Source organism: Artemia sp. Qi Xiang Cuo, chromosome 11, assembly GCF_049724085.1.
Source record: "Artemia sp. Qi Xiang Cuo chromosome 11, ASM4972408v1, whole genome shotgun sequence".
Classification (NCBI taxonomy): domain Eukaryota; kingdom Metazoa; phylum Arthropoda; class Branchiopoda; order Anostraca; family Artemiidae; genus Artemia; species Artemia sp. Qi Xiang Cuo.
Genome location: NC_142804.1, coordinates 66,947,880 through 66,974,486, shown reverse-complemented (window position 1 = coordinate 66,974,486; position 26,607 = coordinate 66,947,880). Strand labels below are relative to the sequence as shown.

The 26,607-nt window shown below is 36.4% G+C and overlaps 1 protein-coding gene across 1 annotated transcript in view; it reads left to right on the top strand.

Moving 5' to 3' along the window:
- Window positions 1–1,032: 1,032 nt before the first annotated feature.
- The window catches only part of LOC148947262 (uncharacterized), a 32,766-nt gene continuing 7,191 nt past the window's right edge, over window positions 1,033–26,607 (top strand). Inside the window, exons 1-4 of the mRNA XM_089097357.1 lie at window positions 1,033–1,204; window positions 9,156–9,275; window positions 13,206–13,433; window positions 23,996–24,102. Coding sequence (XP_088953483.1) covers window positions 13,232–13,433; window positions 23,996–24,102 — 309 coding nt within the window. The 5' untranslated portion in view covers window positions 1,033–1,204; window positions 9,156–9,275; window positions 13,206–13,231. The remainder of the gene's footprint in view (window positions 1,205–9,155; window positions 9,276–13,205; window positions 13,434–23,995; window positions 24,103–26,607) is intronic.

Genomic DNA, 26,607 nt, shown 5'->3' with positions numbered 1-26,607 from the left:
ATTATTATTCTCACTTGTCCTTTTGATTTTATTCTCACTGTCGTTGGTTCTTTAAGAATAAAAATGAAAGCATGCGAAAACTTTGAAATATATAGTCCTCCTTAAATGGTTAATCAAATATATCATAACCCCCCCCCCCCCCCCAAACACACACACACACACACACTTTCGTTTTTATTCTTAAAGAATTTCTGCTTCCCTGCGCAAGACTTTCCGTCCCTAAAGAACAAATTTACTAAAAAGTAAAAAAAAAAAAAATACTTTTATCTTATGCCTTGATACCCGAAACAATTGAAATTACTTGTGACTAAGAATAAAATGACATTTTCATAAAATTTGGTATTGTTATATTCCAAATATAGTTATATATTAATGGTTCCATAAAGATTTATATACCAATTCTATACTTCGAGCAGTTATAAAACTGTCATGATTTCCTACAATTTCAATGTTATGCCTGGGCCAGATTATAGTCACATTGACAGATAAAAAATGCACGATTACAGCTCCAACTATTTAAGCTCTTCGGAATTTCTTGAGTTGACCATTGTTCAACTTTAAATTATAAAATTTAAGATTGACCAATCAGAGCCATTATTTAAGGTATGAGCCTTTGAAGATAAAAAAGAAGGGAGCTTGCTATGATAGTTTTTATATCTGTAACAGGAATCTGGCAAAAGATACATAGTATTAGTAGAGAATAGCCGGGAACAAAATAGTGTTGGAACAAGTTTTTCAAACCAATTTCTTGCCATTTTGATTTTGTGTTTCTGTAACACAGATTTGGCATTAAAATTAAGTAAAATTTATCTCGTTTTTTTTAGGTGTGACTATGGCGTGTCTCAGGCATTCTTCTTTAAATATCTCAATTTTTCTGGGTAGTGGAAAAAGCTTAGGTTTTATTTTTAGGGCATTTAGAGATAAATACGTTTTTAAGCTGCTATATTAACTATTTTTATTTCAGAGGTTAATGACATAAATGACTCGTCTCTTTCAGCAACACCAAGAATTAATGGGAGAAAAAATAAGTAATCAAAATGAAACAGCTTCTAATCAAGATTCGGATAAAATCCCTCATCGGAGATACACGTGTTTTCAGAGTCAGGTGTAGAGCCACCACAGCCCAGTTCAAAGCCACATTCAGAAACAACCCCAGTGACATTTTCAATCGCTACAAATATTACAAAGAAGGCAGGACTACCAGGTTTTTCTGTTTTTTTTTTTAAGTACATATGTTTTTTATCTTTATTTTTAGGAAATTAGTTTCTGGAATCAAATTCAAGGAGATAAACTTCATGATTACTGAGATGTAAAATCAAGGTAAATTTTACGACTGATTAGGTCGTAATAAAATATCTATAAAAAACTGCAATTTTTGTCAAATTTCAATATTTTTTAAATCCAAGATGTCACCGCATCCGTGTCCTATTTTTTGTGTTGTTTATTATGAGTGAGAAGAGTTAGGATTATTTTAGTTGCGGACCCCTCAGTGCCTACTTATTTCCGCAATAATTAATTAGTATATCTGGCTGCTGGATGTGAGTGAAATTTACTCATTTTTGAATAGGTGAAGTTAGATGCGAGCCGGCCTTTGTTTAGAGAAGATCCTTTTCTTTTGTGTGTGTTAATAGATGGTTTTCTTTTGTGTGCTTTAATAAAATTATATGTCTTAAACCGAAGTGGATAAAGGATGCGAAATAGAAAGTGGTGTCAGGAGTGGGATTGTGGAACACGGACATTTCTGGAGTTAAAAGATAACATTTTTCATCTGAAAGTTTATGGCTGTAAATTAAGAAAAGAGTTTTTTTTTACTTAAATTTTGGATTGAAATTGTTAAAAATTTTGAAATTGGTGATTAATATAACAAATTGTGATTTTAATTGAAAGTTTTGTTGCGGAGCAACGGGATTGAGTTCAATTTTTGCACAGGCCGTGATATTGGACTGTTTTTCTGAGCATTCCGGTATAGCGTTCGCTGCCTCGCATCTAGGTCACCTGTCCGATCGTGATTAGTTGGGTTTTCGGTAACAATTTCCTAATAATCGTATGCTATCGGTTACGTCAATCGGATTTTCGTCAAAATTTTCGGTCTATTCACTCGGTGCGCCAACGTATCGAGACCCGAGCGACGTTGCTGCTGGAAAGGCTAGGCGATTCACATAGCAATTTTTTGCGATTCATATCGGATTTGTCCGAGATTCATATACCATCGGAGCTATGCATATCGCTTTGTCCAAGGATTCATATCCTTGCGTTAATATTCATATCGTGCTCGCACGGGACTGATATCCTATCACAGCGATTTATATCGTGGGCACGGGATTCACATCCCACCGCAGCAATTCATATCGCATCTGAAAGGGATTCATATCTCACCGTGGCAATTCATGTCGCACTTGTTAGGTATTCACATCTCTGGTTCCGTATCCCAACTTTGATGTCCGCAACAGCAACGCCAGTAGCAGCTGGATAATTGATGAGCAGTCAAGGGACAAATCACCTGCCCGAAGATTCTGAGACAATCAGTAGGCGTACTAGAAGTCAGACTAGAACGGAACAAAACTGATCCTCCCAAGAAAGAAGAATAAGCCAACTATACCCCAGGTTGTATCAACTGCGCCAGTTATGAATTTGTCATAAGTGGATGTCATAGAGCTACTTAAGCAGACCTTATAGCTCTCATTGGATGGCATGAAGCAAACACGGCAGAGCCAGCTAGATCTCGTGATCCAATTGCATAATCATCTAGCTCCTTTAATCGATGCAATTGCCACAAATCAAGCAGCCATACAAAATTCCCTAGGAACAGCAGTCAGTACAACAATCCAGATGACTAAGTTCGCAGACGACATGGACATCGACAGTTATATTACTACGTTTGAAAGGATAGCCACACAAAATAACTGGAACAGAAGTACCTGGGCCGTCAGACTGCAAGGTCAACTTACTGGGAAAGCAGCTGAGGCAGTTTCTGTGATAGTACCATCAGAATCCTCTGATTGTGATGTGGTAAAGTCTACATTATTTCGTAGGTTTCTGATAACCCCAGAAAGTTATCGAAATCGTTCAAGGACCACGCAAAAAGAAGCAAATCAGTCCTTCATGGAATACGAGAAAATATTAGAACAGCTTGAGGTCAAATAGTTAGAAGTGGCTGACTACAGTTCCGTCAACGACCCGGCCATTCTCCAAGGGTACATCAGCAGAATTTTTCGCCGACTGGCCGTTGAACAATTCATTAAGGTGATCAAGAATGCCCAGCTTTGTTTGAGACTGAGGGAGTTAGACCATCCCATCCCTTGAAACTGTTTTTGCAGATAGTTTCTTATTAGCAAGACAAGACGAGGTCGGCGAAAATTCAAAGGGATCTTCAAGAAACACTTCTCAGAAACCAACCAAGCCTAAACAGCCTTTCAAGAAACAAGAGAAGGAAGCAGATAGCTGGGAAAAGAGGACCGCGGAAGTTCAGATGAGAAAGACATCTTCGGGGGGCTTTAGTTGTGGGAAACCAGGACACTGTGCTAGAGACTGCAGGCAACCGCTGAAGACAAAGAAGGAAACCCTGCTAGCAAGACGTCCAAGTCCAGATAACGGTTCGGAGCGCTTCTACTATGAAGGAGAAGTTGTGAGCATACCAGTGACATTCCTGGTAGATAGCGGTGCAACTCTCACAATAATCCACAAGAAGTACTTGAAAAGAGACGAGAGGATGGCACCTACCACAACAGAGATTTGCTGTGTTCACGGGGACAGCAAATCGTATCCCATGCATCGTGTTCGCATGCAGGTTGGAGAAGGAGACAACTTCTTTAATGGGGAACTGGATGTGGCTGTGTCTGAAAACCTTCCGGTAGGTGTAATTATAGGAAGATCTTTTCCGAAGTTCATGGAGCTTTGCACTCGGAAGCCAATATCGGAAAAACCTTCCATCAGCATCTTCCTATGTACAAGAGGAAGAAGCTATTTTCATAACAAGGATTACCAGGATGTCGCAGACGAAGAAGCTGAGATGGGTATACCAGAAAAGTATTTCGCAGCTATTGATCTACCTGTGGAAGATCATACGAAGAAGCTGGCTAAAAGTCGTAGAGAGTGGTGAAATGCAAAGAAGGCCTAAAGAGCCAATCAGGATTGCTCAGTCGACAACGTGCATCCGGCTGAGCTGACTTCACAACAACTGGCAGAACTGTAGAAGAAAGATCTCAAACTCACTTGTTCGTTCAAGAAAGTAGGTGATAGTCAAAATTACGTTCTGAACCAAGGACTTCTATATCGGAAAAAACACATTCGCGGATTGGGAACGAGGAAGTCTACCTGCTTGTTGTCACAAGTCAGTGCAGACCTTCTGTATTCAAAATTTCTCACGGTTCACCGCCTAGTGAACTGTGAGAACACAAGAACTCTCTGTACTGCAGACCGGATCCTTCATCAATTCTTCTCGCCTGGGGTACGTCGAGACATCTGGCAGTATGTGAGAACCTCTGAGCCTTGCCAACTCCTGGCTAAAAACAAGGTGAAAGAGATGGTTCCAATGCTCCGTCTACCGACGATTGACAAACAGTTTAAGAGGATTACGACGGACATACTTGGTCCCTTGATACCTTCCAAGAATGGACATAGATTCCTGTTAATCATCCCAGACTACTGCACTTGCTACCCTGATGCCATCCCGTTGAGAATAACCAATGCCAAGGAAATCGCAGAAGTTCTTGAGCAGTACTTGTGTAAGAATTGGGTACTGGAAGAAATTCTGACAGGCCAAGGATCCAACTTTGTGTCACAGAGCTTACAGGAAGTATATAAGCTGCACGGCATGAAGTCGATCCAGACATTACCATTTCATCCACAGACAGATGGTCTGTGTGAACACCTCAACGGGACTCTTGTCCACATGCTAAAGAAGTACGTGTCTGAAAACCCGAAAGATTGGGACCGCTATTTCCCATACGTACTCTTCGCACACAGAGAGCCGCCACTGGCTTCAACGACGTTCAGCCCTTTCGAGCTGCTACATGGACAAAGACCTAGGGGACCCCTTGAAATTGTAAAGGAGCAATGGGAAGGTCAACACCAGACTTTGAGATCGAGTCGGCCCGCCCGCGATCTCCTCTCGACAAGAGAAATACTCCGGTCTATACTTACAGAAGCAAGAAAGAATCTCGAAGCTGCGTTGGAAAAACAGAAGAAACAGTACGACAAGAAGACAAAACATAGGGAAGTTCATATTAGCGACGAAGACCTGGTCTTACTACCTGTCGGTGTTAACAAACTAGACACTAAGTGGCAAGGCCCGTTTCGTGTCCCACGGAAAATCGGACGCGTCAACTATGAAATTTTACTACCAGACGCCAGGAAGAAAACCAAAATTCTCCACATAAATTTGCTTCGCAAATCCGAAATCGAAAGGCGGTCGACAAGCTTTTCTCTGAGTATCTTTGAAGCAGCTACCATCCCAGTTCTGGACACTGAAGTTTCTTCTTCACTAAGCAAGATGACTTCGAGGTGCTCAAGGCTTTGCTCGACCATTTGAGTGAAACAAAGAAGAAAGAACTGTTAAACATTCTTGGAGAACTTCGTGGGGCCTTCATCACATTGACACAGAAGGATCACAACCCATTCGCCAGAGACCTTATCGAATCCCTCCGAGCAGAAAATAAGCCATCAAGGAAGAGGTTCAACGAATGCTTGAGCTTGGGATCATCCAACTGTCAACCAGTCCTTGGTGTTCTCCGGTGGTGGTAGTAGCAAAACCAGACCAAACCATCTGCTTCTGTCTGGACTTTAGAGCTCTCAACCGGAATTCCAAATTTTACTCATATCCATTTCCGATGATAGATGAACATTTGGAAACTATGGGAAACAAGAAAGTCTTCAGTATTCTCGACCTCACAAAAGGATACTGGCAGATCGAACTCACCAAAGAAATCATGGAGAAAACAGCTTTTCAAAACCAGTCAGGTCTGTATGAGTTCTGCGTTCTCCCATTTGGCCTACATGGAGCGCCCGCAACATTTCAGCGTCTGATGGACCTTATACTACAGGACTGCCGTCATTTCGCGAGAGCATATCTGGACGATATGATCATATTCAGTGATGATTGGCAGGCACATCTGGTTCATGTACAAGAAGTCATGAGACGAATCACGGAAGCAGGTATAAAGATCCACCCAAAGAGGTGTAGCTTTGCAAGATCAGAAGTCCAGTATTTGGGACACATTGCTGGTAGTGGCAAGATAACACCCATCGAGAGCAAGATTGATGCCGTCCAAAAGTACCCGTCACCCACTTCGTAGAATGATCTGCGTTCCCTTTTAGGCATGGCTGCTTACTATCAGAGATTCATCTGCGATTTGTCTGGTCTAGCAGCGCCACTCAAAGGGATGCTACAGAAGAGCTGCCGAAATTCATTTACTCTGGACGACCGTCAAGAGGAAGCTTTCAAACAGCTGAAAGAACCACTTATGAGAGCCCCTGTCTCTCACACACTGCCGATTTCATCAAGAATTTTGTGTTGCAGACGGCCGCTTCAAATATTGGGCTTGTAGTAGGTCAGACCCAGCTTGACGATGATGGCGAGCATCCAATAGCTTACAAAAGCAGGAAATTCATTGCATCAGAGCAGAACTACTCGAAAGTGGAGAAAGAAGTGTTGGTGTTGAAATGGGGAATAGAGAGCTTTTCCTTTTATATTCGTGGTCGAAAGTTTTTGGTCGAAAATGACCATAATCCTTTGAAATGGCTTAACGTTTCTAGGAGTAACAACGCACGGCTCAACCGTTTTTCTTTAGCACTCCAGGAATTCCAGTTCGACATCCGTAGCCGACCTGGAACTCAGAACAGAAATGCTGACGCACTATCCCGTTCGGTGTAGATAGTTTGTATGTAGTTTGGTTCTTTTTGTTTATTTGGTTTTTTTTTTTTTTTTGTTTAGATGAAACCCCAAAACTGGCCAGCCTGCTTCAGAAGAATTTTGGAGACGACAGGGTCTGGTGATCGCTACTGGATTCTTAAACGAGCCCAGAGGAAGGAACCAGAGTTTGCCAGGTTTTACAATCTACAAATCTCTGGTACCGCCGACGAGGAAGGTGCCTACTACGAGCTCCATCAAGGACTCTAGTGCCGTAAAAATAAAAGAAAAGATGGCAGTTGGCATGTCCGCCTGATGGTACCAACACAGTTTCGTACGAAGCTGATACTACAGGCTCATCGTTCTGCCCGAAATGAGCAGGGACCACCAGTCCACCGAGGGTGCGGTGCCACGTCGAAAATGTTTCTTACCCACATATGTTGGCCAACGGCTTACATTGACTTAAAAAGTGGATTAGATTATTGTTCCTGTAGAGTTTGTAGTGGGAACCAGGCGTTTCAGGGTTATGCCATTCGGTTTCGGGAATGAATTTTGGATGTTTATTATGTGACTGCCCCTAGGGGCAGCTTTGAGGGGGAGGAATGTCACGTCACCCGTGACCTTTTTGTGTTGTTTATTATGAATGAGAAGAGTCATGATTATTTTAGTTGCAGACCCCTCAGTGCCTATTTCTTTCCGCAGTGATTAATTCGTATATCTGGCTGCTGAATACGAGTGGAATTTATTAATTTTTGAATGTGTGAAGTTAGATGCGAGCCGACCTTTGTTAAGAGAAAATCCTTTTCTTTTGTGTGTCTTAATAAAATTATATGTCCTAAACTGAAGTGGATAAAGGTTGCGACACAAGAGCAATGGAGTTAATGCCCTATTTCCCTTTAAAAACCAGTTTGAAAGTTGTTTAGATGTGTTGTATTGATTAGGTTCTCCTAAGAATTTTTTCTTTGCTGATATTGGATAAATTTGCATTTTTCAGGACCTTATCCAGGAATTTGCTTTTGAAGTGAGCTATAGTAGCCCTGTTAAAAAAAAAAATGTAAATTTACCTAAAAATGCTAAATTGATTCTTGAAATGGGCGACTATTGGGAAATATGTATGTCGGATGGTTGCATTGTTTACTCCGATCATCCATGATGTAAACAACTTAAATTCAAAAAGGTTATGTCTCAGCAACAGCTGGACGTACTCGAAGAAATCAATATTATAAATAAGATCAGAACAAGATTGGGGAAAGTGAGGATGCAGACCTGAAAATATATAGTACAAAAAAAGGAATTGTGTCGAAGACCTGAGCTACCGACTTTAGCGAGCCAAGACAGGGTATTTTAGACTATTTTTGTGATGGACAAAAACCCGAGCTCATTCTCTACGGCATAAGGCCTGAGCAAGCGGAGGAAGGTGATAAAAATCCCGTGAAATGGCTTTATATTGGTCTATGAGTAGATTCAGTTCGTTATATAAATCTACCGAAACCTCAGGGAAACTAGGAGTAGTTCAAAAAGGCTTTGCACAAACTAAGGCTACGCCAATGACCTGGATCCTCAGCATTATTAGGTGGTTTATCTTTGTTTTCTTTATTAGTCATATTTGTTAAGTTCTTATCCAGTGTATATTGATCATAATTATGAAAAAATTAAAGGGCTCAAAAGGTACTAAGTTCAATTATAGCAAAAATTATAGTTGCCAGTGTGGTTTTTGTCAGCGTTTTTTCCTTCAGTGTTTCAAGTGTTGAAATTTATGCTTTGAACTCCTTGCAATAATTTCTGATTTTTCTTTCTAATGAAAGAATTTCTGATGAACTTTCTAAGAATAATATTTTAGGTGCTTATGGAAGCTCGACTTTCCATAACCAAAACCCATTCTCTTAGAAAAATAGTTTATGGGTTGGAAGCAGTATTTGACAGTTATTGATCCGGTTATATGGATTAGTGGTGTTCGTAAAATGACTATATACCCCATGTTTTGTTTATCCTGGTTACAAGCCCGACGCTTGCAGAAGATTGGTTTTCCAAGCTTTCTCAGTGCACTATTTCATGCTAAATCCCCCCCTCCTCTCTCTCTCTCTCTCTCTCTCTCTCTCTCTCTCTCTCTCGCTCTTCTTCTTCTTCTCCCGCCCTTTGATCCTCAGCACTTCTTCACCGCTGTATTGACATGATTGCTGTTGCCAACCTACCATTGCAAAATATTGTAGAATTTGGATGAGTAATTAAAAGTAAATTTAGTTACTATAAGCAGTGAAGGTACCAATGAAAAATATAAATACAATCTTTTTTTCTTTCTTTTTTACAGGAAACAAAACTCATATTGAAGAGAATACAGGAGGAGAATGTACTAGTCGCGTCAACACAGAATATGCTTGGAAGAAAGTCTCATCTGGACGTGTTCGTAAATTTCAGAAGGAACTTAGACGTAAGCCTTCTACGCTGCCTCGATGGTTGTTGAGATACTAAATTTTTTAAATTCCTGTCCGTTCTCTTGCGCAGGCATTTGTCTTTTGGGGGAAGAGTAGCTTTGTCTAAACAGTGTAAACATGCAAATTCTTTGAACACTAGGAAATGCAGAAAAAATATGAGAATTTCAAATTTTGAGGAAGGGTCAGGTCTGTAGGGGAGCCAGGCCCTAACCCCAAGCGTGTGTAACTGGATGTATATGAAATTCTTTCTCCATTAGAAATTTCAAGGGAATGATTTACTTTATTCCCTCGTAACAAAAAATCTATTTCACCTAGAAGTGATTTAAATTCTGTGTGAAGCACGTAAAATCCAGTGTTACGAAATTATGAATATGAAACACTCTTGGCGCTAATGTAACATGTGTGAAATGTGTTTATCACCGATGGTGCGTCCTTTTGGTACTTTCTGAGCTCAGTCAAACCCGAACATTATAAACAAATCTTATCTATCATGTGCAATCTCTTTTGCGGTGAAAGGCGTATTTACCCGAATAATACCCGAAGATTAGGAATAAATCTCATCCGGTCAAAATTGAATATATCTTATCTTACCAATCATAGTCAACGTTATAGCGCTGACTAAGTAAAGAGCTACATGTCGCCCATGTAGTTCTTTTTTCTGTGGGGGCTTTCATATAGAACGGATGGTCGTAGAAAGTAGGAAGGTATTCACTCGATCGCAATCTCTGATTTCCGGTGCGTCAGAACAACAAAGTTTCAAAATAATTAATTAATCAAAATGGTAAAAAGATGCAAAAAAAATAACCACTGGGGATGACATGGTAATTGCAGCCATAGGAACATGGCTCCCTAATGCAAATAGCCGTTTTAAATCAAAGACTTTATAGATATATTTAAAAGAAAGGAAGATATTTTTTCTTGTTAAACCAGTCATTGAGATTGTTTCATTCTATATGAGTGAAAGGCTTTTTGCCTTAGCCCCCTCCGAATCACCTCATCTCATACTATTTTCCATTTTTTGCACCAAAAATAATATTGAAAAGTGTTAAGTCTGTTAATCACAAATCAGACCAGGACACAAAAAAGTGAAACCTAGACGCTAAAAAATAACTAAAATGAAGAAAAAAAGTTATTCCGTGGATAATAGAGTGAAATTGAAATTTAAAATGAGAAGAAATCAGCGTGAATGGTGAAGGGAACTCCAAAAGGAGCCAAAATTACAATGAACAAAGAAGCAAAACTTAATAAAAACATAGACTACCGCAAATAAGGGTTGCCATCTTTCGAAATGTATCGAAAAACAATTGACTTACTAAGCTATCAATTTAAGAAATCTATTTAGTTTTCATTAAAGCGCAAATGACACTTTAGTCTTTTGAGGAATTTGAGGTGTGGTAAAATGATTTTTATTTGTGGTAATTTATGTTCGTTTTAAATATGGATTTTCCATATTAACATATAACTATATTAATTTGAATATATTATTATATAATATATAAAAACATGTTATATCTGCTCGTTTTAAGTTACAATTATCCTCATTTCTCTTCATGGAAAGACGTTCTCTTTTCTATTGAGAAAAAACGGCTTAATTGGGAAGTTTACTTTGAAGGAAATGGTTTTGAGGGCTATGGTCGTTCAGTAAGGGCTATAAAATTCTCACATTTTCTTCTGATTTTATATGGGCTTGGTTTTTTTTTTTTTCTTTGGGCTTTAGGGAATTTTAGCTCTTAAACTTGGGATTCATTTTCTGGAGGTCACCAAGAATACACGGACATATGTAAGACTGCAAGAATTAAGAATTGCTAGAATTTACTAAGAACTGCTAGAATTAGGTTTACTTATAATATTATTATAATATTATTATTATTAATATATTTATAATATTATATTATTATTATATTTATTTTATATTATTATTATATTATTATTATATTATTAATATATATATATATATATATATATATATTATTATTATTATTATTTTATTTTACTCCATATTTGCACTGAATGTTCATGACCTGTCTGTTTCAACTTTTTCTCGTCTGTTTCATGAATATTATTTTAGTTTTAAGCTATTTTTCTCTAATTTAATTGTTTGAGGGCACACCATCATTCAGTTCATGTTTGTTGAAGTTTCAACAAATTAACTGATGAGACCTGCACAAACCCATGAGATAATGACACAAATAAATTAAAGATGAAAGTTGATGATACAGGAAAAACATTATCGTATTTAAGTATTTGCAAGTTTCTGGTTAAAACGGAGCTTCACAACGAAAAAGAAAGTTATCCTAATCTACTTAGGTTTCTCTCGACCCATTTTTAAACGAGCAAAAAGTAGCTCTTGGTAAAAATGGCTAAGAAACGCCAAATTTGCGAAATCACCAATAAAGGCAGCCCTGTCTTGTATTTTATGCCAGATTTCGTTGCTGTTACATAGGCTATAAGTGAGATTTTTAAATGTGAGTTTGTTACATTTTGTTTGAATATCATATAAGGAAGAGTTCCTCCATCAAAGGAGTTATCAAAGCTCCTTCCTGAAAGAGTAAAACCTTTAAGGGAAGCTCGCCAAAACGCAGCCCGGCAGGACTACCTCGCGCAGGGTACACCTCGTCAGGAATACTTAAAAATTATTTTTGCCCGACTTTCTGTCGCCACCTCGAATAGCCTTCCAGCAAATTTAACCCTTTAAAATATTTGCTTGGAGCATTCAACCGAAGGTACGGCTAATACATCAAAGCTGAAAATAAAATAAAGAAATAGCCAAGACTAGCAAAATAGCATCATTGAGCTATGAAGATTGTAGTAAAAAAAACGATTATTGAGACAGTAGTATATTGGAGATTCGTGGCTTGCCTTTGTGCTTGAATCATTGTATTGAACTTGCTTTAAAATTAACAAATATAGTTTGTCAGATGTGAGTTTTTTGTTTCCTCCTTTTTTTGTATAGCTTTGGTATTCTTGTAATGTTTATCTTTAAACTTTGGGCTAGTGCTCGTACAATAGCATTTTGTGGTATTGTCATTTTTGTACTCTTCTGTTGGTATTTATTAACTTGCTTAATCTGATTTTTTTTTTTTTTTTTTTTTTTTTTTTTTTTTTTTTTACTATCATACTTTTTTTCCTTGATTAAGGCTTTCGGACGTGAAGTTAAAATATTTGGAGTTATTATTATTTTCATAAAGATTTTTTTTCTTTTATCGTTCATTTTCTTATTGTATTATTACCGGTTAAAGTTCCCGTTTCACCTTATTTTCATTCCATTTTAACTATCATATCCATAGGAAATGAAGTTTTTCGTCTCTTGCCTTATTTTCGTTGCATCTACAGAGGAGTAGTTTACCAGACACAATACTGGAAAAAAAAAATTGAGTAATAGGCTGAACTCTTGTTGCATCCGGTCTCCTCTCCTGTCAGTGGTACTCAAATCTTTACTTTCAGAAACTTAACTACGTTATTTATGTACCACCTATGCCGATCCAATGAGGAACATATTTTGTTCCTTTTTCTTTTTGCTTCGCTTCTTCTTTTTGTTCTTCTTGTTTTTTATGGTGTTTGTTTTTCTAATCATTTTTTTATGCTTGTGTTAATTCACTTAAGATATTTTTTATTCTTATTTCTCCGTTTTTCTCTTTTCACTTATTCTTCCGGACGTGAAGCCAAAATGTTCAAACATTTATTACAATTTTGCTTTTTTCTTTCAGTATTTCCTGTTCGTCTTGCTGAAGATTTTACTGACTTTTTAATATTTTTATTCTATTTTAATTATAAATAGAACGACAGCATGGTCTAAGAAATTATTTAAATACTTTACAAGTGGTATATCATGCCCCAAGTTTTTATTGAACTCGAAAGATACCATAAAAACAATAATCAAAATAAAAATAAAACTGGATAAATGCATTTTTACCCTCTTATTTCAGAACTATGTCAAACTGGAGCATCAGAGATGTCGCGGCTAGACGATCAAGGTTTTGTAACTCATACGGGCGTTCAAAGGATGTTTGCAGATGTTTCTAGATCCTTTGTTCAATTCCAACGGCTAAAATCATCACTTAAAAAAGCTGAAGCTAAACTGAGGGCTACAAGTGGCAAATCTACTGAGCAATTAAAGCACTGTAATGATGAGATTAAAAAAATTGCAGATCAAAGTAAGAACTTGCCTTGCTTTTTCTTTTAAGGTTTATGCTTACCATGCATGTTTTTGGCTGTTTTTATTTACACCACGTACCAACTTTAATTTTCAATCAAAGTCGAAAGTTTTGTTATTATTCAATAGCTGAGATTTAGTTTAATGGATTCGCCGCATTATATTTTTGAAATTTGCTTTATTTTTTTTTTAAGAATTTTTTTTCAATAACATGGAATTTTGTGACCAAGCACCTTAAATTTCGGCCGATTAAAACTAAAACAGGATACAATTCAAAACACTTCAAATCAAATTGAGAATTTGTTTAACTGTCTTTTTAACACTCCTATGGGGTCTATGGGGTTATTGAGTTTTATTTGGCAGAGTGTTGTCATAGTACGGCAATGAATCTGTGTATAATTTGGTTATAACTTCGGACTAAAAGGTTATTAATCACCTCTTCTTTGTTTACGACTTTGATATATTTTTTAGGGGGAGGGGAGGAGGCAAAGCAACACAAAAATATTTTGGTGTTGCTTTGCTGCTGAAATTATTGTAAGTACCGAATTTGTAATGCTTTTTCTTTTAGATTAATTCTGTGTAATTATTGATATAAAAGAAGATGTTAGATTAGACTGCACATTAAGATAATTTAGGCAAAAGGGAAATTATTTTAACCCTAAAAATGGACCTTCTAAATGGTATTTGCCTACGAAGAAGAATGATAGTGCTTTCTGTAAGATTAAGTTAGTTACTAACTAGTTTCTGTTAGTTTCTGTTAGATTAAGTTTAGTTACTAACTAAATTAAGTTAGTAAACTCATGTTGTTTATTCTGCAAATGAAGTACAAACTTTTAAACTGTATGAAAGGTAATTAGGGTGCTGTTGCAAAATCAACATTATTTACACTTATTACACAGGTTAAATTACCAATGACATGAAATGAAAGCCTTTTTCGTCGTCTCAACCTTCTAAGATAAGATTTACTCATAATCAAATACATATACAATACACTATAATAATTCCCTCCAAGGCTCCTTGGTTTGTAGTCTTAGAACTATTAATACCTGAAAGCCGGGGTTTTGTAATATTTTTCGTTTTGTTATTGCAAAATTATGAAGCTTCTAGGGCAGTTTCGTATTTTCATCAGTGTTGCCATATTGAATCGTGGAAAAAATACGCAAACTGATTAGTTAAGTTCGATAACGTTTTTTCTCCGTAAAAATTGAATATTAGAAATCTGCTGATATCCAAAGCAATTTTGCCTTCAAGGTAAGTTACAACTTCTTAAGCTATTTGGTGTCACATGTTTTAGCTTATTTTTGCGGATTTTTCACCCTCCTTTTTTTACAGCTGCTAATACCAAAAACTTTAACTGCATTTTGGAGTTGTTTTCTTTACAAATTTAATTCCCGATTTTTGCAAATTTCTTAAGATGTAAATAGTTTTGTTATTTCACACTTAATCAACTTAATAATCAATTTTCACTTTCATTGTCCTTAGTACGTTCACAAAATACAGCACAAACGAGTAAAGAAAATGATTTTTTTTTTCCACTTTTATTGGTACTAGAGCCAGCTGAGAACAAAATAGGGTATTTATGTAAGGTTCTGAGTGCAAAATAAAACGCTGGATTTCATTTTTCAGGATAAGTTTGCCGAATTTTTGAACCTTATAGATTCTAAACTAGGTTAAGGAAATAGAACCATTAGGTTAAGGAAATTTTTTCCCTAGCCCTCTTAGACAGAGCATATTTTGTTGAAAAATTAAAGGAAGTATATGAAGAGCTCTCAAATAACGGTCTCTTACCTAAAGTTTAAAAATTAGATTCGGGATCTTCTCTTCTCATGGGTTGACGTCAAGGACATGTTGTAGTAGAATTTTGCATTCCTAAGTTTCCATTTCCAAAGTAAAGATAATATTTGAAGCTAAGTGAGCTACTCGGTTGTGCAAAAGTTTGAAAAATTTAAGCTGTACTCTTGCTGAAAGAACTCGTATTTTAAGAAAAAACTAAGTATTAGCCCTTTATGCTTAGGGACCCCTGACTCATATTTTGTAGTAGCCTACTGAAAAATACGGTTTTGGTCTGATGGCATTGCTAAAAATACTCATAGCAAGCTAGATCCTTGGATATGTTTTATTAGATATCAACACATATTCCGTGCTAGTTCATTTTCCGCATGTCTGGTGCCCGTAAAAGCAACAGTCTTTCGGGCAATTACCCCAGTTCAAAATATTCTTTTGTCTACATGGAGTTTATGCTTGGGATATTTAGATGGTGAACTGAAAGAAATCCACAAGTTCCGTTTATTTTAAGAAAAAGATTAGATATATATTACGTTCTATTAGTCAGTTTTAGTTTTTAGGAGGTTTCTTGAACGATTAGTGGTATTTTGTGGCTGTGTTATTCTACATTTCAACAAAGGATCTTTTGCCAATAATGTATTTGCAAGGAAAAGCCTGTTTATAGAATATGTGTAAATAAAAGTTAGAAATATTACAAAGCATCAGGTTTTAGCAGGTGAAAATTTGGCATTTTTCAATTTCTATAAACCACTAATGGCTCCTTAGAGAATGATTAAAGTACATATGAAATGCATTGTATATTTATGAATAGTATAAAATTATATTAACAAACAATTAACAAAAGTTTTGTTTGTAACAGCTAAAAGCAGAAATAACAGAAAATATTTGACGACCTTTTAGTTTAACCATAAAAACCACCATAGCCTCCATGGCCACCGTAGCCTCCATATCCTCCAAGGCTATATCGACCGTATCCGTGCTAGGCCTCACCCCTCTTCGGGTGAGAAAGCTAACATTATAGCTATATCTTGCGCTGCAAAGACAGAAGAGAAGTAAAAGGTAAATACGTAAGCACACAGGATTTTGAGGAGGGCATTATCCCCCCATTCTAAGTTGGTTGCTAGGAACCGCTGCCCCTCCCCTCTCCACGAACATCTTTCTAAAAAAAAAAAGACTTAGATTACCTGTATGTGGCTATTGGAGTTGAAAGAACAAATTACCCGTGTGGTAAATTTGTATAAATTTTTCAGTGTGGATCATAGAGGACTCAACCCAATAAGATTAGAGGCTCAAAATATAAGGGTTGTGGAGTCGGAGTTTTAGTAAATTTTCGCTGAATTGAGTCGGAGTTGGAGTTGGTATATTGAAAATGTGTTGAGCCACAATCGGTTTTAATTTATAAAAGTCTAGTTAAATGAAGTTTTAAAACACGGGCGTGGAGTCAGAGTTGTGGAGTCGGAGTTTGAGTAAATTTTCTCTGAAGGAGGCGGAGTTGGAGTCGGTGTATTGCAAATTTGTGAATTTAGAGTTGGAGTCGGAGTCGGTTATAACTTATAATCGTCTCCACAGCCCTGTTAAATATATCATTGAAAGACGAAAGCTTTGCTATCACTCCATTACTGAGATTTAGTTCTACTCATATACTGAATTAAATGTTTGAAATTCGGTGGGCAGGTTAATTATAGGGTTATACATCGAAAATTGGAGGAAATCGTTGAAGAAAAGATAATTTTCCTGTGTTTTAAGCAAGGTTTGATCTTTCTCCAGAAAAAAGTCTTAGTAATGTGATAGTTTTGGCTTGGTGGGGCCGGGGGCTCCCCCCTCCCCCCTGAAAATCCACCAGACAATTTCCCCCATGGAAAATTCCCCCACACGCGAGAAAGTACATTGAGCAGCCCCAGAGAAAGTACAAAATAGGTACCTCAAAATGTCGATCAGATGTCCTAAGGGGTAACGAAAAGACCAGATATCAAAATGTCCTGGAGCCAGATAGGCTCCAGGACAGGGGCTGGCTGAACGATGTTGGCACAATGTGTTATTATTTTTTTTTTTTTTTTTTTTTTTTTTTATACCAGGGCACTTCGTATCGAAGGAGTTGTCAATGAATCGCATTCATACAAATGAATGTGAATTGTCAGTTTAATATACATATTAAATAAAAAAAACAAGTTTTTTAAACTGAAAGTAAGGAGCGACATTAAAACTTAAAACGAACAGAAATTATTCCGTATATGAAGGGGGCTGTCCCCTCCTCAACGCCTCGCTCTTTACGGTAAAGTTTTTTTATTGTTTAGAAAAATAGAGTTTTGAGAAAGTCTAACATTAGCGTAAAGAGCGAGGCGTTGAGGAGGGGACAGCCCCTTCATATACGGAATAATTTCTGTTCGTTTTAAGTTTTAATGTCGCTCCTTACTTTCAGTTTAAAAAACTTGTTTTTTTTATTTAATTTTTGAACGTTTTTGAATTAATACAGGTTTTGATTTTGGCTCACCGTAAATGAATAATTAAAACAAATTTTGCATATTATATTTGGTTAAATGGCTTTCTCGAAACTTGTTTAATTTTATTTACGAACGTTTTTATTAGTAATAAATATACGTAACTTAGAATTAACTTACGTAACGAACTTCTATATTCATAAAATTTTAACACGTATATTAGGGGGTTCGCCCCTAGTCAATACCCTGCTCTTTAAACTATAGTTCGAATTTTTTTTCCAGTTCTTTAAAAATGACCTCTTAATCACAATCAGTTGATCAGTTGAAAAACTTGTTTTTTTTTATTTAATTCCTGATCTTTTTCTTTAATAATGCTGGGAAATCCGGCGCCCCCGTCATAGCAATGTCACGTCCCCCATGAAAACTTCCTTCATTGAAAGATCCTTCCATATAGCCCCCGACCCACTCCTTCCCACACCTACCAGAAAAAATCTCCTCTGAAAAAGTCTGTATACTTCCCAATAACCAATACTATATGTTAACATTGAGTAAAGCTCATAACTTTCAACCCTCCCCCTGGGGACTTTGGGGGATCAAGTCATTCTAAAAGACATTTTTATCATATTTTCGACCATGCCGAACAAAATGGCTATCTAAAAATTTTGATCGGGTGACTTTGGGGAAAAAATGAGCGTGGAAGTGGGCTAGCTGCCCTCCAATATTTTTGGTCACTTAAAAAGGGCACTGGAACTTTTGATTTTCGTTCGAATAAGCCCTCCCACGATATTCTAGGAGCATTGGGTCGATACGATCACCCCTGGGGACAAAAAAAACAAAAAAAAAACAAAAAACAAACAAATAAACACGCATCCGTGATCTTTCTTCTGGCAAAAAATGGAAAATTCCACATTTTTGTAGATAGAAGCTTGAAACCTCTACAGTAGGGTTCTCTAATACGCTGAATGTGATGGTTTGATTTTCATTAAGGTTCTATAACTTTTAGGGGGTCTTATATTTATATTTAGTAATCAAAATGTTAATATTATTTGATTTATTAAAGCTATGAAAGTAAAAACATTTATATATTTTCACTGAAGTGCAATTATGTTCTGGCATAGGGGTTTTGAGCCCTACTCATGTTAATTTTTGCTCGTTTTGAGTTTGACTCGGTTATTTACTGTAATTTCTGTTCCTGTTTTGGGTTTCATTTTTTTATCGATGCTGATTTGTGGTAGTTTCACGCTTTGTAGATTATTTGATTTTATTTTTTGCTCGTTTTTGGTTTAATGGAGTTCTTTACTTTTCTTTGAAAAAGTTATTTTGTGGAAAATGTTTTTTTAATTAATTTATCTGAAGGATCAATGAGATTTAGTATGTTTTGAAATTAAAATGAACCCTTTGATGCATCTTCCCCCATCCCTAACTAGAAAATGATCAGAGAACCCTACTGTGGAGGTTTCAAGCTCTTATCTAAATTTGGAATTTCATATTTTTTACCTAAAAGGGATCATGGATGGGTCTTTTTTTTTGTTGTTTTTTTTTCTTCAAGAGATAATATTATCTAAACAAGAATCATAGAAGATTAGGAGAGGGCTCATTCGACCAAAAATCAGAAGTTTTAGTGCCCTTTTAGGTGACGAAATAGATTGGAGCGCAGCTAGCCTTACTTCTGACACCCCTTTTTCCCCAAAGACATTTGATTGAAATTTTGAGATAGCCATTTGGTTCAACATAATTGAAAGGCTGGGTCCAATAAATATGCCTCTGGGGATGAGGAACATACTGGGGAACATACGGACATTTTTTAATTTTTTATAAGGGTGTTTTTTGCGAGGGGGGATTTTCCCGGGGAGAATTTTCTGCGGGGAGGAAATTTTCTGGGAAGAATTTCCCTGGGTTCATATATATATACATGTAATTCTTATTTGTCTATCTTTCTCTTTGGATGCGCGATTTTTATATATTAGATGATATGGAGAGAATTGTCTGGGAGAAATTTTCAGTGGGAAGGGAATTTTTCGAGGGGGAATTATCCAAGGGGGAACGCTTAGCACCGGCTCGGTGAATGGACAGATCTGAGACTAATCAATGTAATGTACAAGAATTTTGTATTTTTGGTGGAAGTAACAGCTCTAGTTTTGTTTTGCAAAATTGCTGGTTTCAGAGTGAAACATATACCTTAGCTACCCCCCAAAAAAACAATATAGTATGTAACTAGGTAAATTTTCTTTAAAAAAAGACAAACAGGACAAAAAGACAAAAGGCCTATTTATCAAGACAAACAGGATTTAAGAAAAAATCTTTTTCTTTAATAATGCTGGGAAATCCGGCGCCCCCTTCATAGCAATGTCCCTTCCCCCATGAAAACTTCCTTCATGGAAAGATCCTTCCATATAGCCCCAGACCCTCTCCTTCCCCCACCTACCAGAAAAAATCTCCTCTGAAAAAGTCTGTATACTTCCCAATAACCAATACTATATGTTAACATTGAGTAAAGCTCATAACTTTCAGCCCTCCCCTGGGGACTTTGGGGGATCAAGTCATTCTAAAAGACATTTTTATCATATTTTCGACCATGCTGAGCAAAATGGCTATCTCAAAATTTTTATCGGGTGACTTTGGGAAAAAAATGAGCGTGGGAGGGGGCCTAGTTGCCCTCCATTTTTTTCGGTCACTTAAAAAGGGCACTAGAACTTTTAATTTCCTTTCCAATGAGCCCTCCCACGATTTTCTAGGACCATTGGGTCTATACGATCACCCCTGGGAACAAAAAAAAACAATAAAAAAACAAAAAAAAAAAAAATAAAAACGCAACCGTGATATTTATTATGGCAAAAAATGGAAAATTACACATTTTTTTAGATAGGAGCTTTAAACCACAACAGTAGGGTTCTCTGATACGCTGAATATGATGGTGTGATTTTCATTAAGGTTCTATAACTTTTAGGGGGTCTTATATTTATATTTAGTAATCAAAATGTTAATATTATTTGATTTATTAAAGCTATGAAAGTAAAAACATTTATATATTTTCACTGAAGTGCAATTATGTTCTGGCATAGGGGTTTTGAGCCCTACTCATGTTAATTTTTGCTCGTTTTGAGTTTGACTCGGTTATTTACTGTAATTTCTGTTCCTGTTTTGGGTTTCATTTTTTTATCGATGCTGATTTGTGGTAGTTTCACGCTTTGTAGATTATTTGATTTTATTTTTTGCTCGTTTTTGGTTTAATGGAGTTCTTTACTTTTCTTTGAAAAAGTTATTTTGTGGAAAATGTTTTTTTAATTAATTTATCTGAAGGATCAATGAGATTTAGTATGTTTTGAAATTAAAATGAACCCTTTGATGCATCTTCCCCCATCCCTAACTAGAAAATGATCAGAGAACCCTACTGTGGAGGTTTCAAGCTCTTATCTAAATTTGGAATTTCATATTTTTTACCTAAAAGGGATCATGGATGGGTCTTTTTTTTTGTTGTTTTTTTTTCTTCAAGAGATAATCTTATCTAACCAAGAATCATAGAAGAGTAGGAGAGGGCTCATTCGACCAAAAATCAGAAGTTTTAGTGCCCTTTTAGGTGACGAAATAGATTGGAGCGCAGCTAGCCTTACTTCTGACACCCCTTTTTCCCCAAAGACATTTGATTGAAATTTTGAGATAGCCATTTGGTTCAACATAATTGAAAGGCTGGGTCCAATAAATATGCCTCTGGGGATGAGGAACATACTGGGGAACATACGGACATTTTTTAATTTTTTATAAGGGTGTTTTTTGCGAGGGGGGATTTTCCCGGGGAGAATTTTCTGTGGGGAGGAAATTTTCTGGGAAGAATTTCCCTGGGTTCATATATATATACATGTAATTCTTATTTGTCTATCTTTCTCTTTGGATGCGCGATTTTTATATATTAGATGATATGGAGAGAATTGTCTGGGAGAAATTTTCAGTGGGAAGGGAATTTTTCGAGGGGGAATTATCCAAGGGGGAACGCTTAGCACCGGCTCGGTGAATGGACAGATCTGAGACTAATCAATGTAATGTACAAGAATTTTGTATTTTTGGTGGAAGTAACAGCTCTAGTTTTGTTTTGCAAAATTGCTGGTTTCAGAGTGAAACATATACCTTAGCTACCCCCAAAAAAACAATATAGTATGTAACTAGGTAAATTTTCTTTAAAAAAAGACAAACAGGACAAAAAGACAAAAGGCCTATTTATCAAGACAAACAGGATTTAAGAAAAAAAAAATGCCTGTGTTAAATATGAGTAATATCCAGATAACCAAGGAGGCAAGGGCCCAAAATTTAGTAGGTTGCAGCTTACTGTTCCGAAACCAGCACAATGAACACGACATCAAAACAATCAGTATAGCTTAATGCAATCGATTGCAATTGGTTTTCGTCACCGACAGCCAATGAAAACCATTCTCTTTAGAAGAAAATGGTTTTCATTGACTGTCATTTGACGAAAATCAACTGCAATCGATTGGAGTAAGCTATTTTGAATGTGGGGTAAATTCAAAGTATGACACTAATCAGACTGGACTGATCTTGTAATATACAGTGGTGTTATTTCCTTTAAGTTTTAACTGTTTTTCAATCCTATAATGAGAATAGATTAGCTGTTTAAAACAAATCTTGTTGTTAGCAAAGGACAAATCAAACAGTTCGTGGTAACGAACTGTATAGTAAGGGACTCGTCTCAATAGTAACCGGAACTTTAAAAAACGGGGTTCTTGTACCAATAGATACATCAAAAGAATTGAATTTTTATGCTGATTTTAAATATATAAGTTTCATCAAGTTTAGTCTTAACCATGAAAAGTTACGAGCCTGAGAAAATTTGTCTTATTTTTGAAAAAAGGGGAAAACAATCCCTAAAAGTCATAGAATCTTAATGAAAATCACACTATCAGGTTAAGCTAAGCGTATCAGAGAACCTGTCTGTAAAGGTTTCAATCTCCTATCTGCAAAAATGTGGAATTTGGTATTTTTTGCCAGAAGAAAGACCACGGATGCGTGTTTATTTATTTGTTTGTTTCATCAAAGGTTGCTCTAATCTTTAAAGCGTTGAGGGGGTGTACACCTACTCTTAGTTGTGGTCAATTCTGTTTGTTTAAAGTTTTAGTTAATGCTCATGATAAGTCTTTATATTTCTCCTTACTTTTCTTTTTAGAATTTCTTTTTAGAAAGCTTTTTTTTAAATAACAAACAAATAAGCCAAACTTAAAATGAACAGTAACTACGACAAACCAGCTTGGCATTGGCGCTTCCTTACCCCTTTCGAAAATTAGAGTGTCACTCTCTTTATAGGAAACTACGGTATAAAGAAAGAAGGAAGAACTTATTTCTGTAAAGAAAATAAATACTGCTACTACCACTACCAACTCACCGCAACACCAAGTCACCTGAGGCAAACGTAGCTGAGCACGCTCCTCCTCCATCCCAATCTGTTCAAAGCCTCCCTCTTTTCAACTTCCCAGGAAGTTCCCATTTCCCTTGAATCTTTCCTTACGACATCCTCCCACCCCAACTGAAGACGACCTGCTTTTTTTTAGCCCTAGACGGTTGGCCGAAAAGGACAATCTTTGGCATCTTTAATCCTTCATTCACAGAATCTGCTCCAGCCATCTCAACATTTTTCTCATTATAGCCCTAGAAAGATAGATTGGACTTCACTTTTCGTACAGACGACTGTTTGGAATACGGTCAGTCAGTCGAGAAAGTTTGTAAAGAAAATAAATGAGTTTCTAAAATTGTATAGCTCAATTAGTTTTTACTTGTGTTGTTATATTTAGTAGTTACTTTTCTTAGTATTTAATTTAATAGAGTTTAATTACATTTATTACTAATAAATCCACTAAATTATAAAAAAAAGCCCAAAAATTACATATACAGTTGCAGTGGGAGAAATGCATGGATGGTAATTTGTTTTTGTAATCAAGTTTGTTTACGTTTTTCATTAAAGATTTGTAGACTTTTTTTTTATAAAGTCCTCCCTTTGATTTGCTCTCAATATTTATAGACAGGCTACCTATATGCCTGATCGTTTTTGTAATTACTGACCATAATAATTTAGCGTATTTTCAATGCAATAGAAGCTTTTTCGAAAGGAGTGAATTCATAAGGGCCGGGAGGAACCGAGGGCCGCCAAGATTTTTCTGGTGCCCTCATTTTTATACTCTTCTTTTAAGTAAACCCATCAATTTGGTCAATATTTGTGTCCTTGCCACACACCCCCCACCCTAAGGTTTTGCTCTACATCCGCCTTGTGTTTCGAAGCCCTTCGTTTAGGCAAAATGCATTTATTATGTATTATTAGTGTGTCTTTACCTTCTTTCAGTCAATAAGAATCAGAAGATTATAGAATCAACGTTCCAGCCAAAAGTGTGGGATCTCTTTTTTAAGAACCAGCAGAAAGCTATTCTACGCTTGAAAAAGGAGGCACAGGTATGACTCCTAAACACGAAGAAAATATAAGATATGAATTTAGCCGCGGAGCCTTCTAGGGTTCCAGGGGTAGAGATCAGCCCCTTTCCTACCATTAAATAACGAAATAAGTGTAAGTTTCGTACGATTCAACAATGTAAATTGTTTGACAGAAAAGACCCTTCCATCTAAATCATCAATAGTCTGGGGTGTCTGGGGTGTCATTCAATAGTCTGGGGTGTCTCTTTGAGGACAAAATGCATGGATAGAATTTTTAGTTTCATGTAATTTTCTTGATATTGTATTAAGCTTACTTTTACAATATTTTCTGTTTTACAGCTTTTCTTTTACTCTATTTTAATTTTACTATGTCCTAGGAAGAATACTACTTGAGGTCTGAAAACTGGTCTCGTATACAGACTAGTAAAGCTGAGAAAGCAAACAATATTTGGAATGATTAATGACATGGTTGTTATGGTTCAATTGCGACGAAATCCCCGTGCAACTGAACCCTCGTTTTACCGAATCTCCATTTAACTGAACCCTCATTTAACTGAACCCTTTGCAACTGATCCCCTGTGTTAATCGACACTATTCAGCTGAAACCTTATGCAACTCAACCCCCGTACAGCTGAACCCTCGTTTAAAAAAAGATTGCCGTTAATGCTGCTTAAGGAATAATAGCTATTATTTAAATTCTTCTTAATAGTAAAAGTTTATTGCGGAAACAAATTTATGTGAATTTTTAAAAACAGCTGGCTTTGTGATCGAAAACGCTTAACTAGTATTTAAAATCCCCCTCTTTAATACTCCCCTTCCCAGTCACCATTGCAAGTGGAAAAAAAAGTTATGAAAAATATGCCAAGTAAAAAAACTCATTCAAATGCAAAGCTGATTCATTAATGATATATACTATTTATTTTTATTTCAAAACAAAAATTAATTGCGAAGCAGAGTATTGGGAATTATGAAAAAGTGATTGATACCAGGGCGCGTGTTGTTTTTCCTTTCTTTTTTTTCCAGAACTAGCAGGTCACTGGAACATCGTAGGGGTGCTGAAATGGGTAACCATCAGAGGCTCTCGTAATTAGTGTTTAAAATTTTTAATTCGGCTTTCTTGAGTTCAGTCCCATCGGTCCTTTAAGGTCGTTTTTGGGCCTCTTTTGTCACCAGTCTATTGACGTAACTCCTGTATGCACTTCTATCTTCTGTCAGGCGGAGAATGTGCGGTAAACTCAGTGACGAGAAGCTGTTCTTCCATCTCTTTCGCAGTGGTTTTGTTTCAAAGGCAGCAAGACGATACCTATCTTCTATTTTTATAGTCCCGTTTTCACAGGTGATAGGGGTGATAAGTGAGTTAAACAGCTTCACTTTAAGCGTTTTTGATATGCTCTTGTTCCTCCAGATGGGCACCTGACTTTTAAAGTTGGAATTCGCAAGTGCCAGGCGTCTCTTGATATCTTTGGAGTGGTTATTGTTTGAGGTGAGTAAGATACCATCGTAGTTAAATGCTTTGACCCTATATTGTGAACTTCAAGCTGGAGGCTGGAGTTTACCTGAGAATAAGGTTTGCATGAGCAGCGGATGGCCATTAATTTCAAAGTGTTCATGATCATACCAAAGAGACTGGTGGTGGTATGAACGATTAAATAAAAAAAAAACAAGTTTTTTTTAACCGAAACTAAGGAACGACGTTAAAACTTAAAATGAACAGAAGTTATCCTGTATATGAAAGGGGCTGTCCCCTCCTCAACGCCTCGCTCTTTACGCTAAAGTTTGACTTTCTCACAACTCTATTTTTTTAAGCAATAAAAAACTTGACTTTCTCACAATTCTATTTTTTTAAGCAATAAAAACTTTAGCGTAAAGAGCGAGGCGTTGAGGAGGGGATAGCCCCTTTCATATACGGGATAATTTCTGTTCGTTTTAAGTTTTAACGTCGTTCCTTACTTTCAGTTAAAAAAAAACTTTTATTTTTATTTAATTTTTGAACGTTTTTGAATTAATACAAGTTTTGGTTTTGGCTCACCGTACACGAATAATTAAAAAAAAATTGCGTATTAATTTTACTTTTATTTGGTTAAATGGCTTTCTCGAAATTTGTTTAATTTTATTTAAGAACGTTTTTATTAGTAATAAATATACGTAACTTACGAATTAACTTACGTAACGAACTTCTGTATTCATAGATTTTTAATACGTGTATAGGGGGTTTACCCCTAGTCAATACCTTGCTCTTTAAGCTAAAGTTCTAAACTTGTCCCAATTCTTTAAAAATGACCCCTTAATCACAAAGGCCGTTAATTAGAATAAATAGCTCAAAATGTCAAAGTTTATAGGAAAATATAAGAAAAGAGTATAAGTATTAAGTCTCAAAATGTCAAAGTTTTCTCTTTAATATATTCTGTTTTCCTATAACTTGCCTCTTCTTACCTAATTTTTTAACTATTATCGATTAATCATGTTTCCTTGCATCTCTGTTTAATTACTAATTCTCAGGTATAGCATTAACAAGGAGATTAAGTA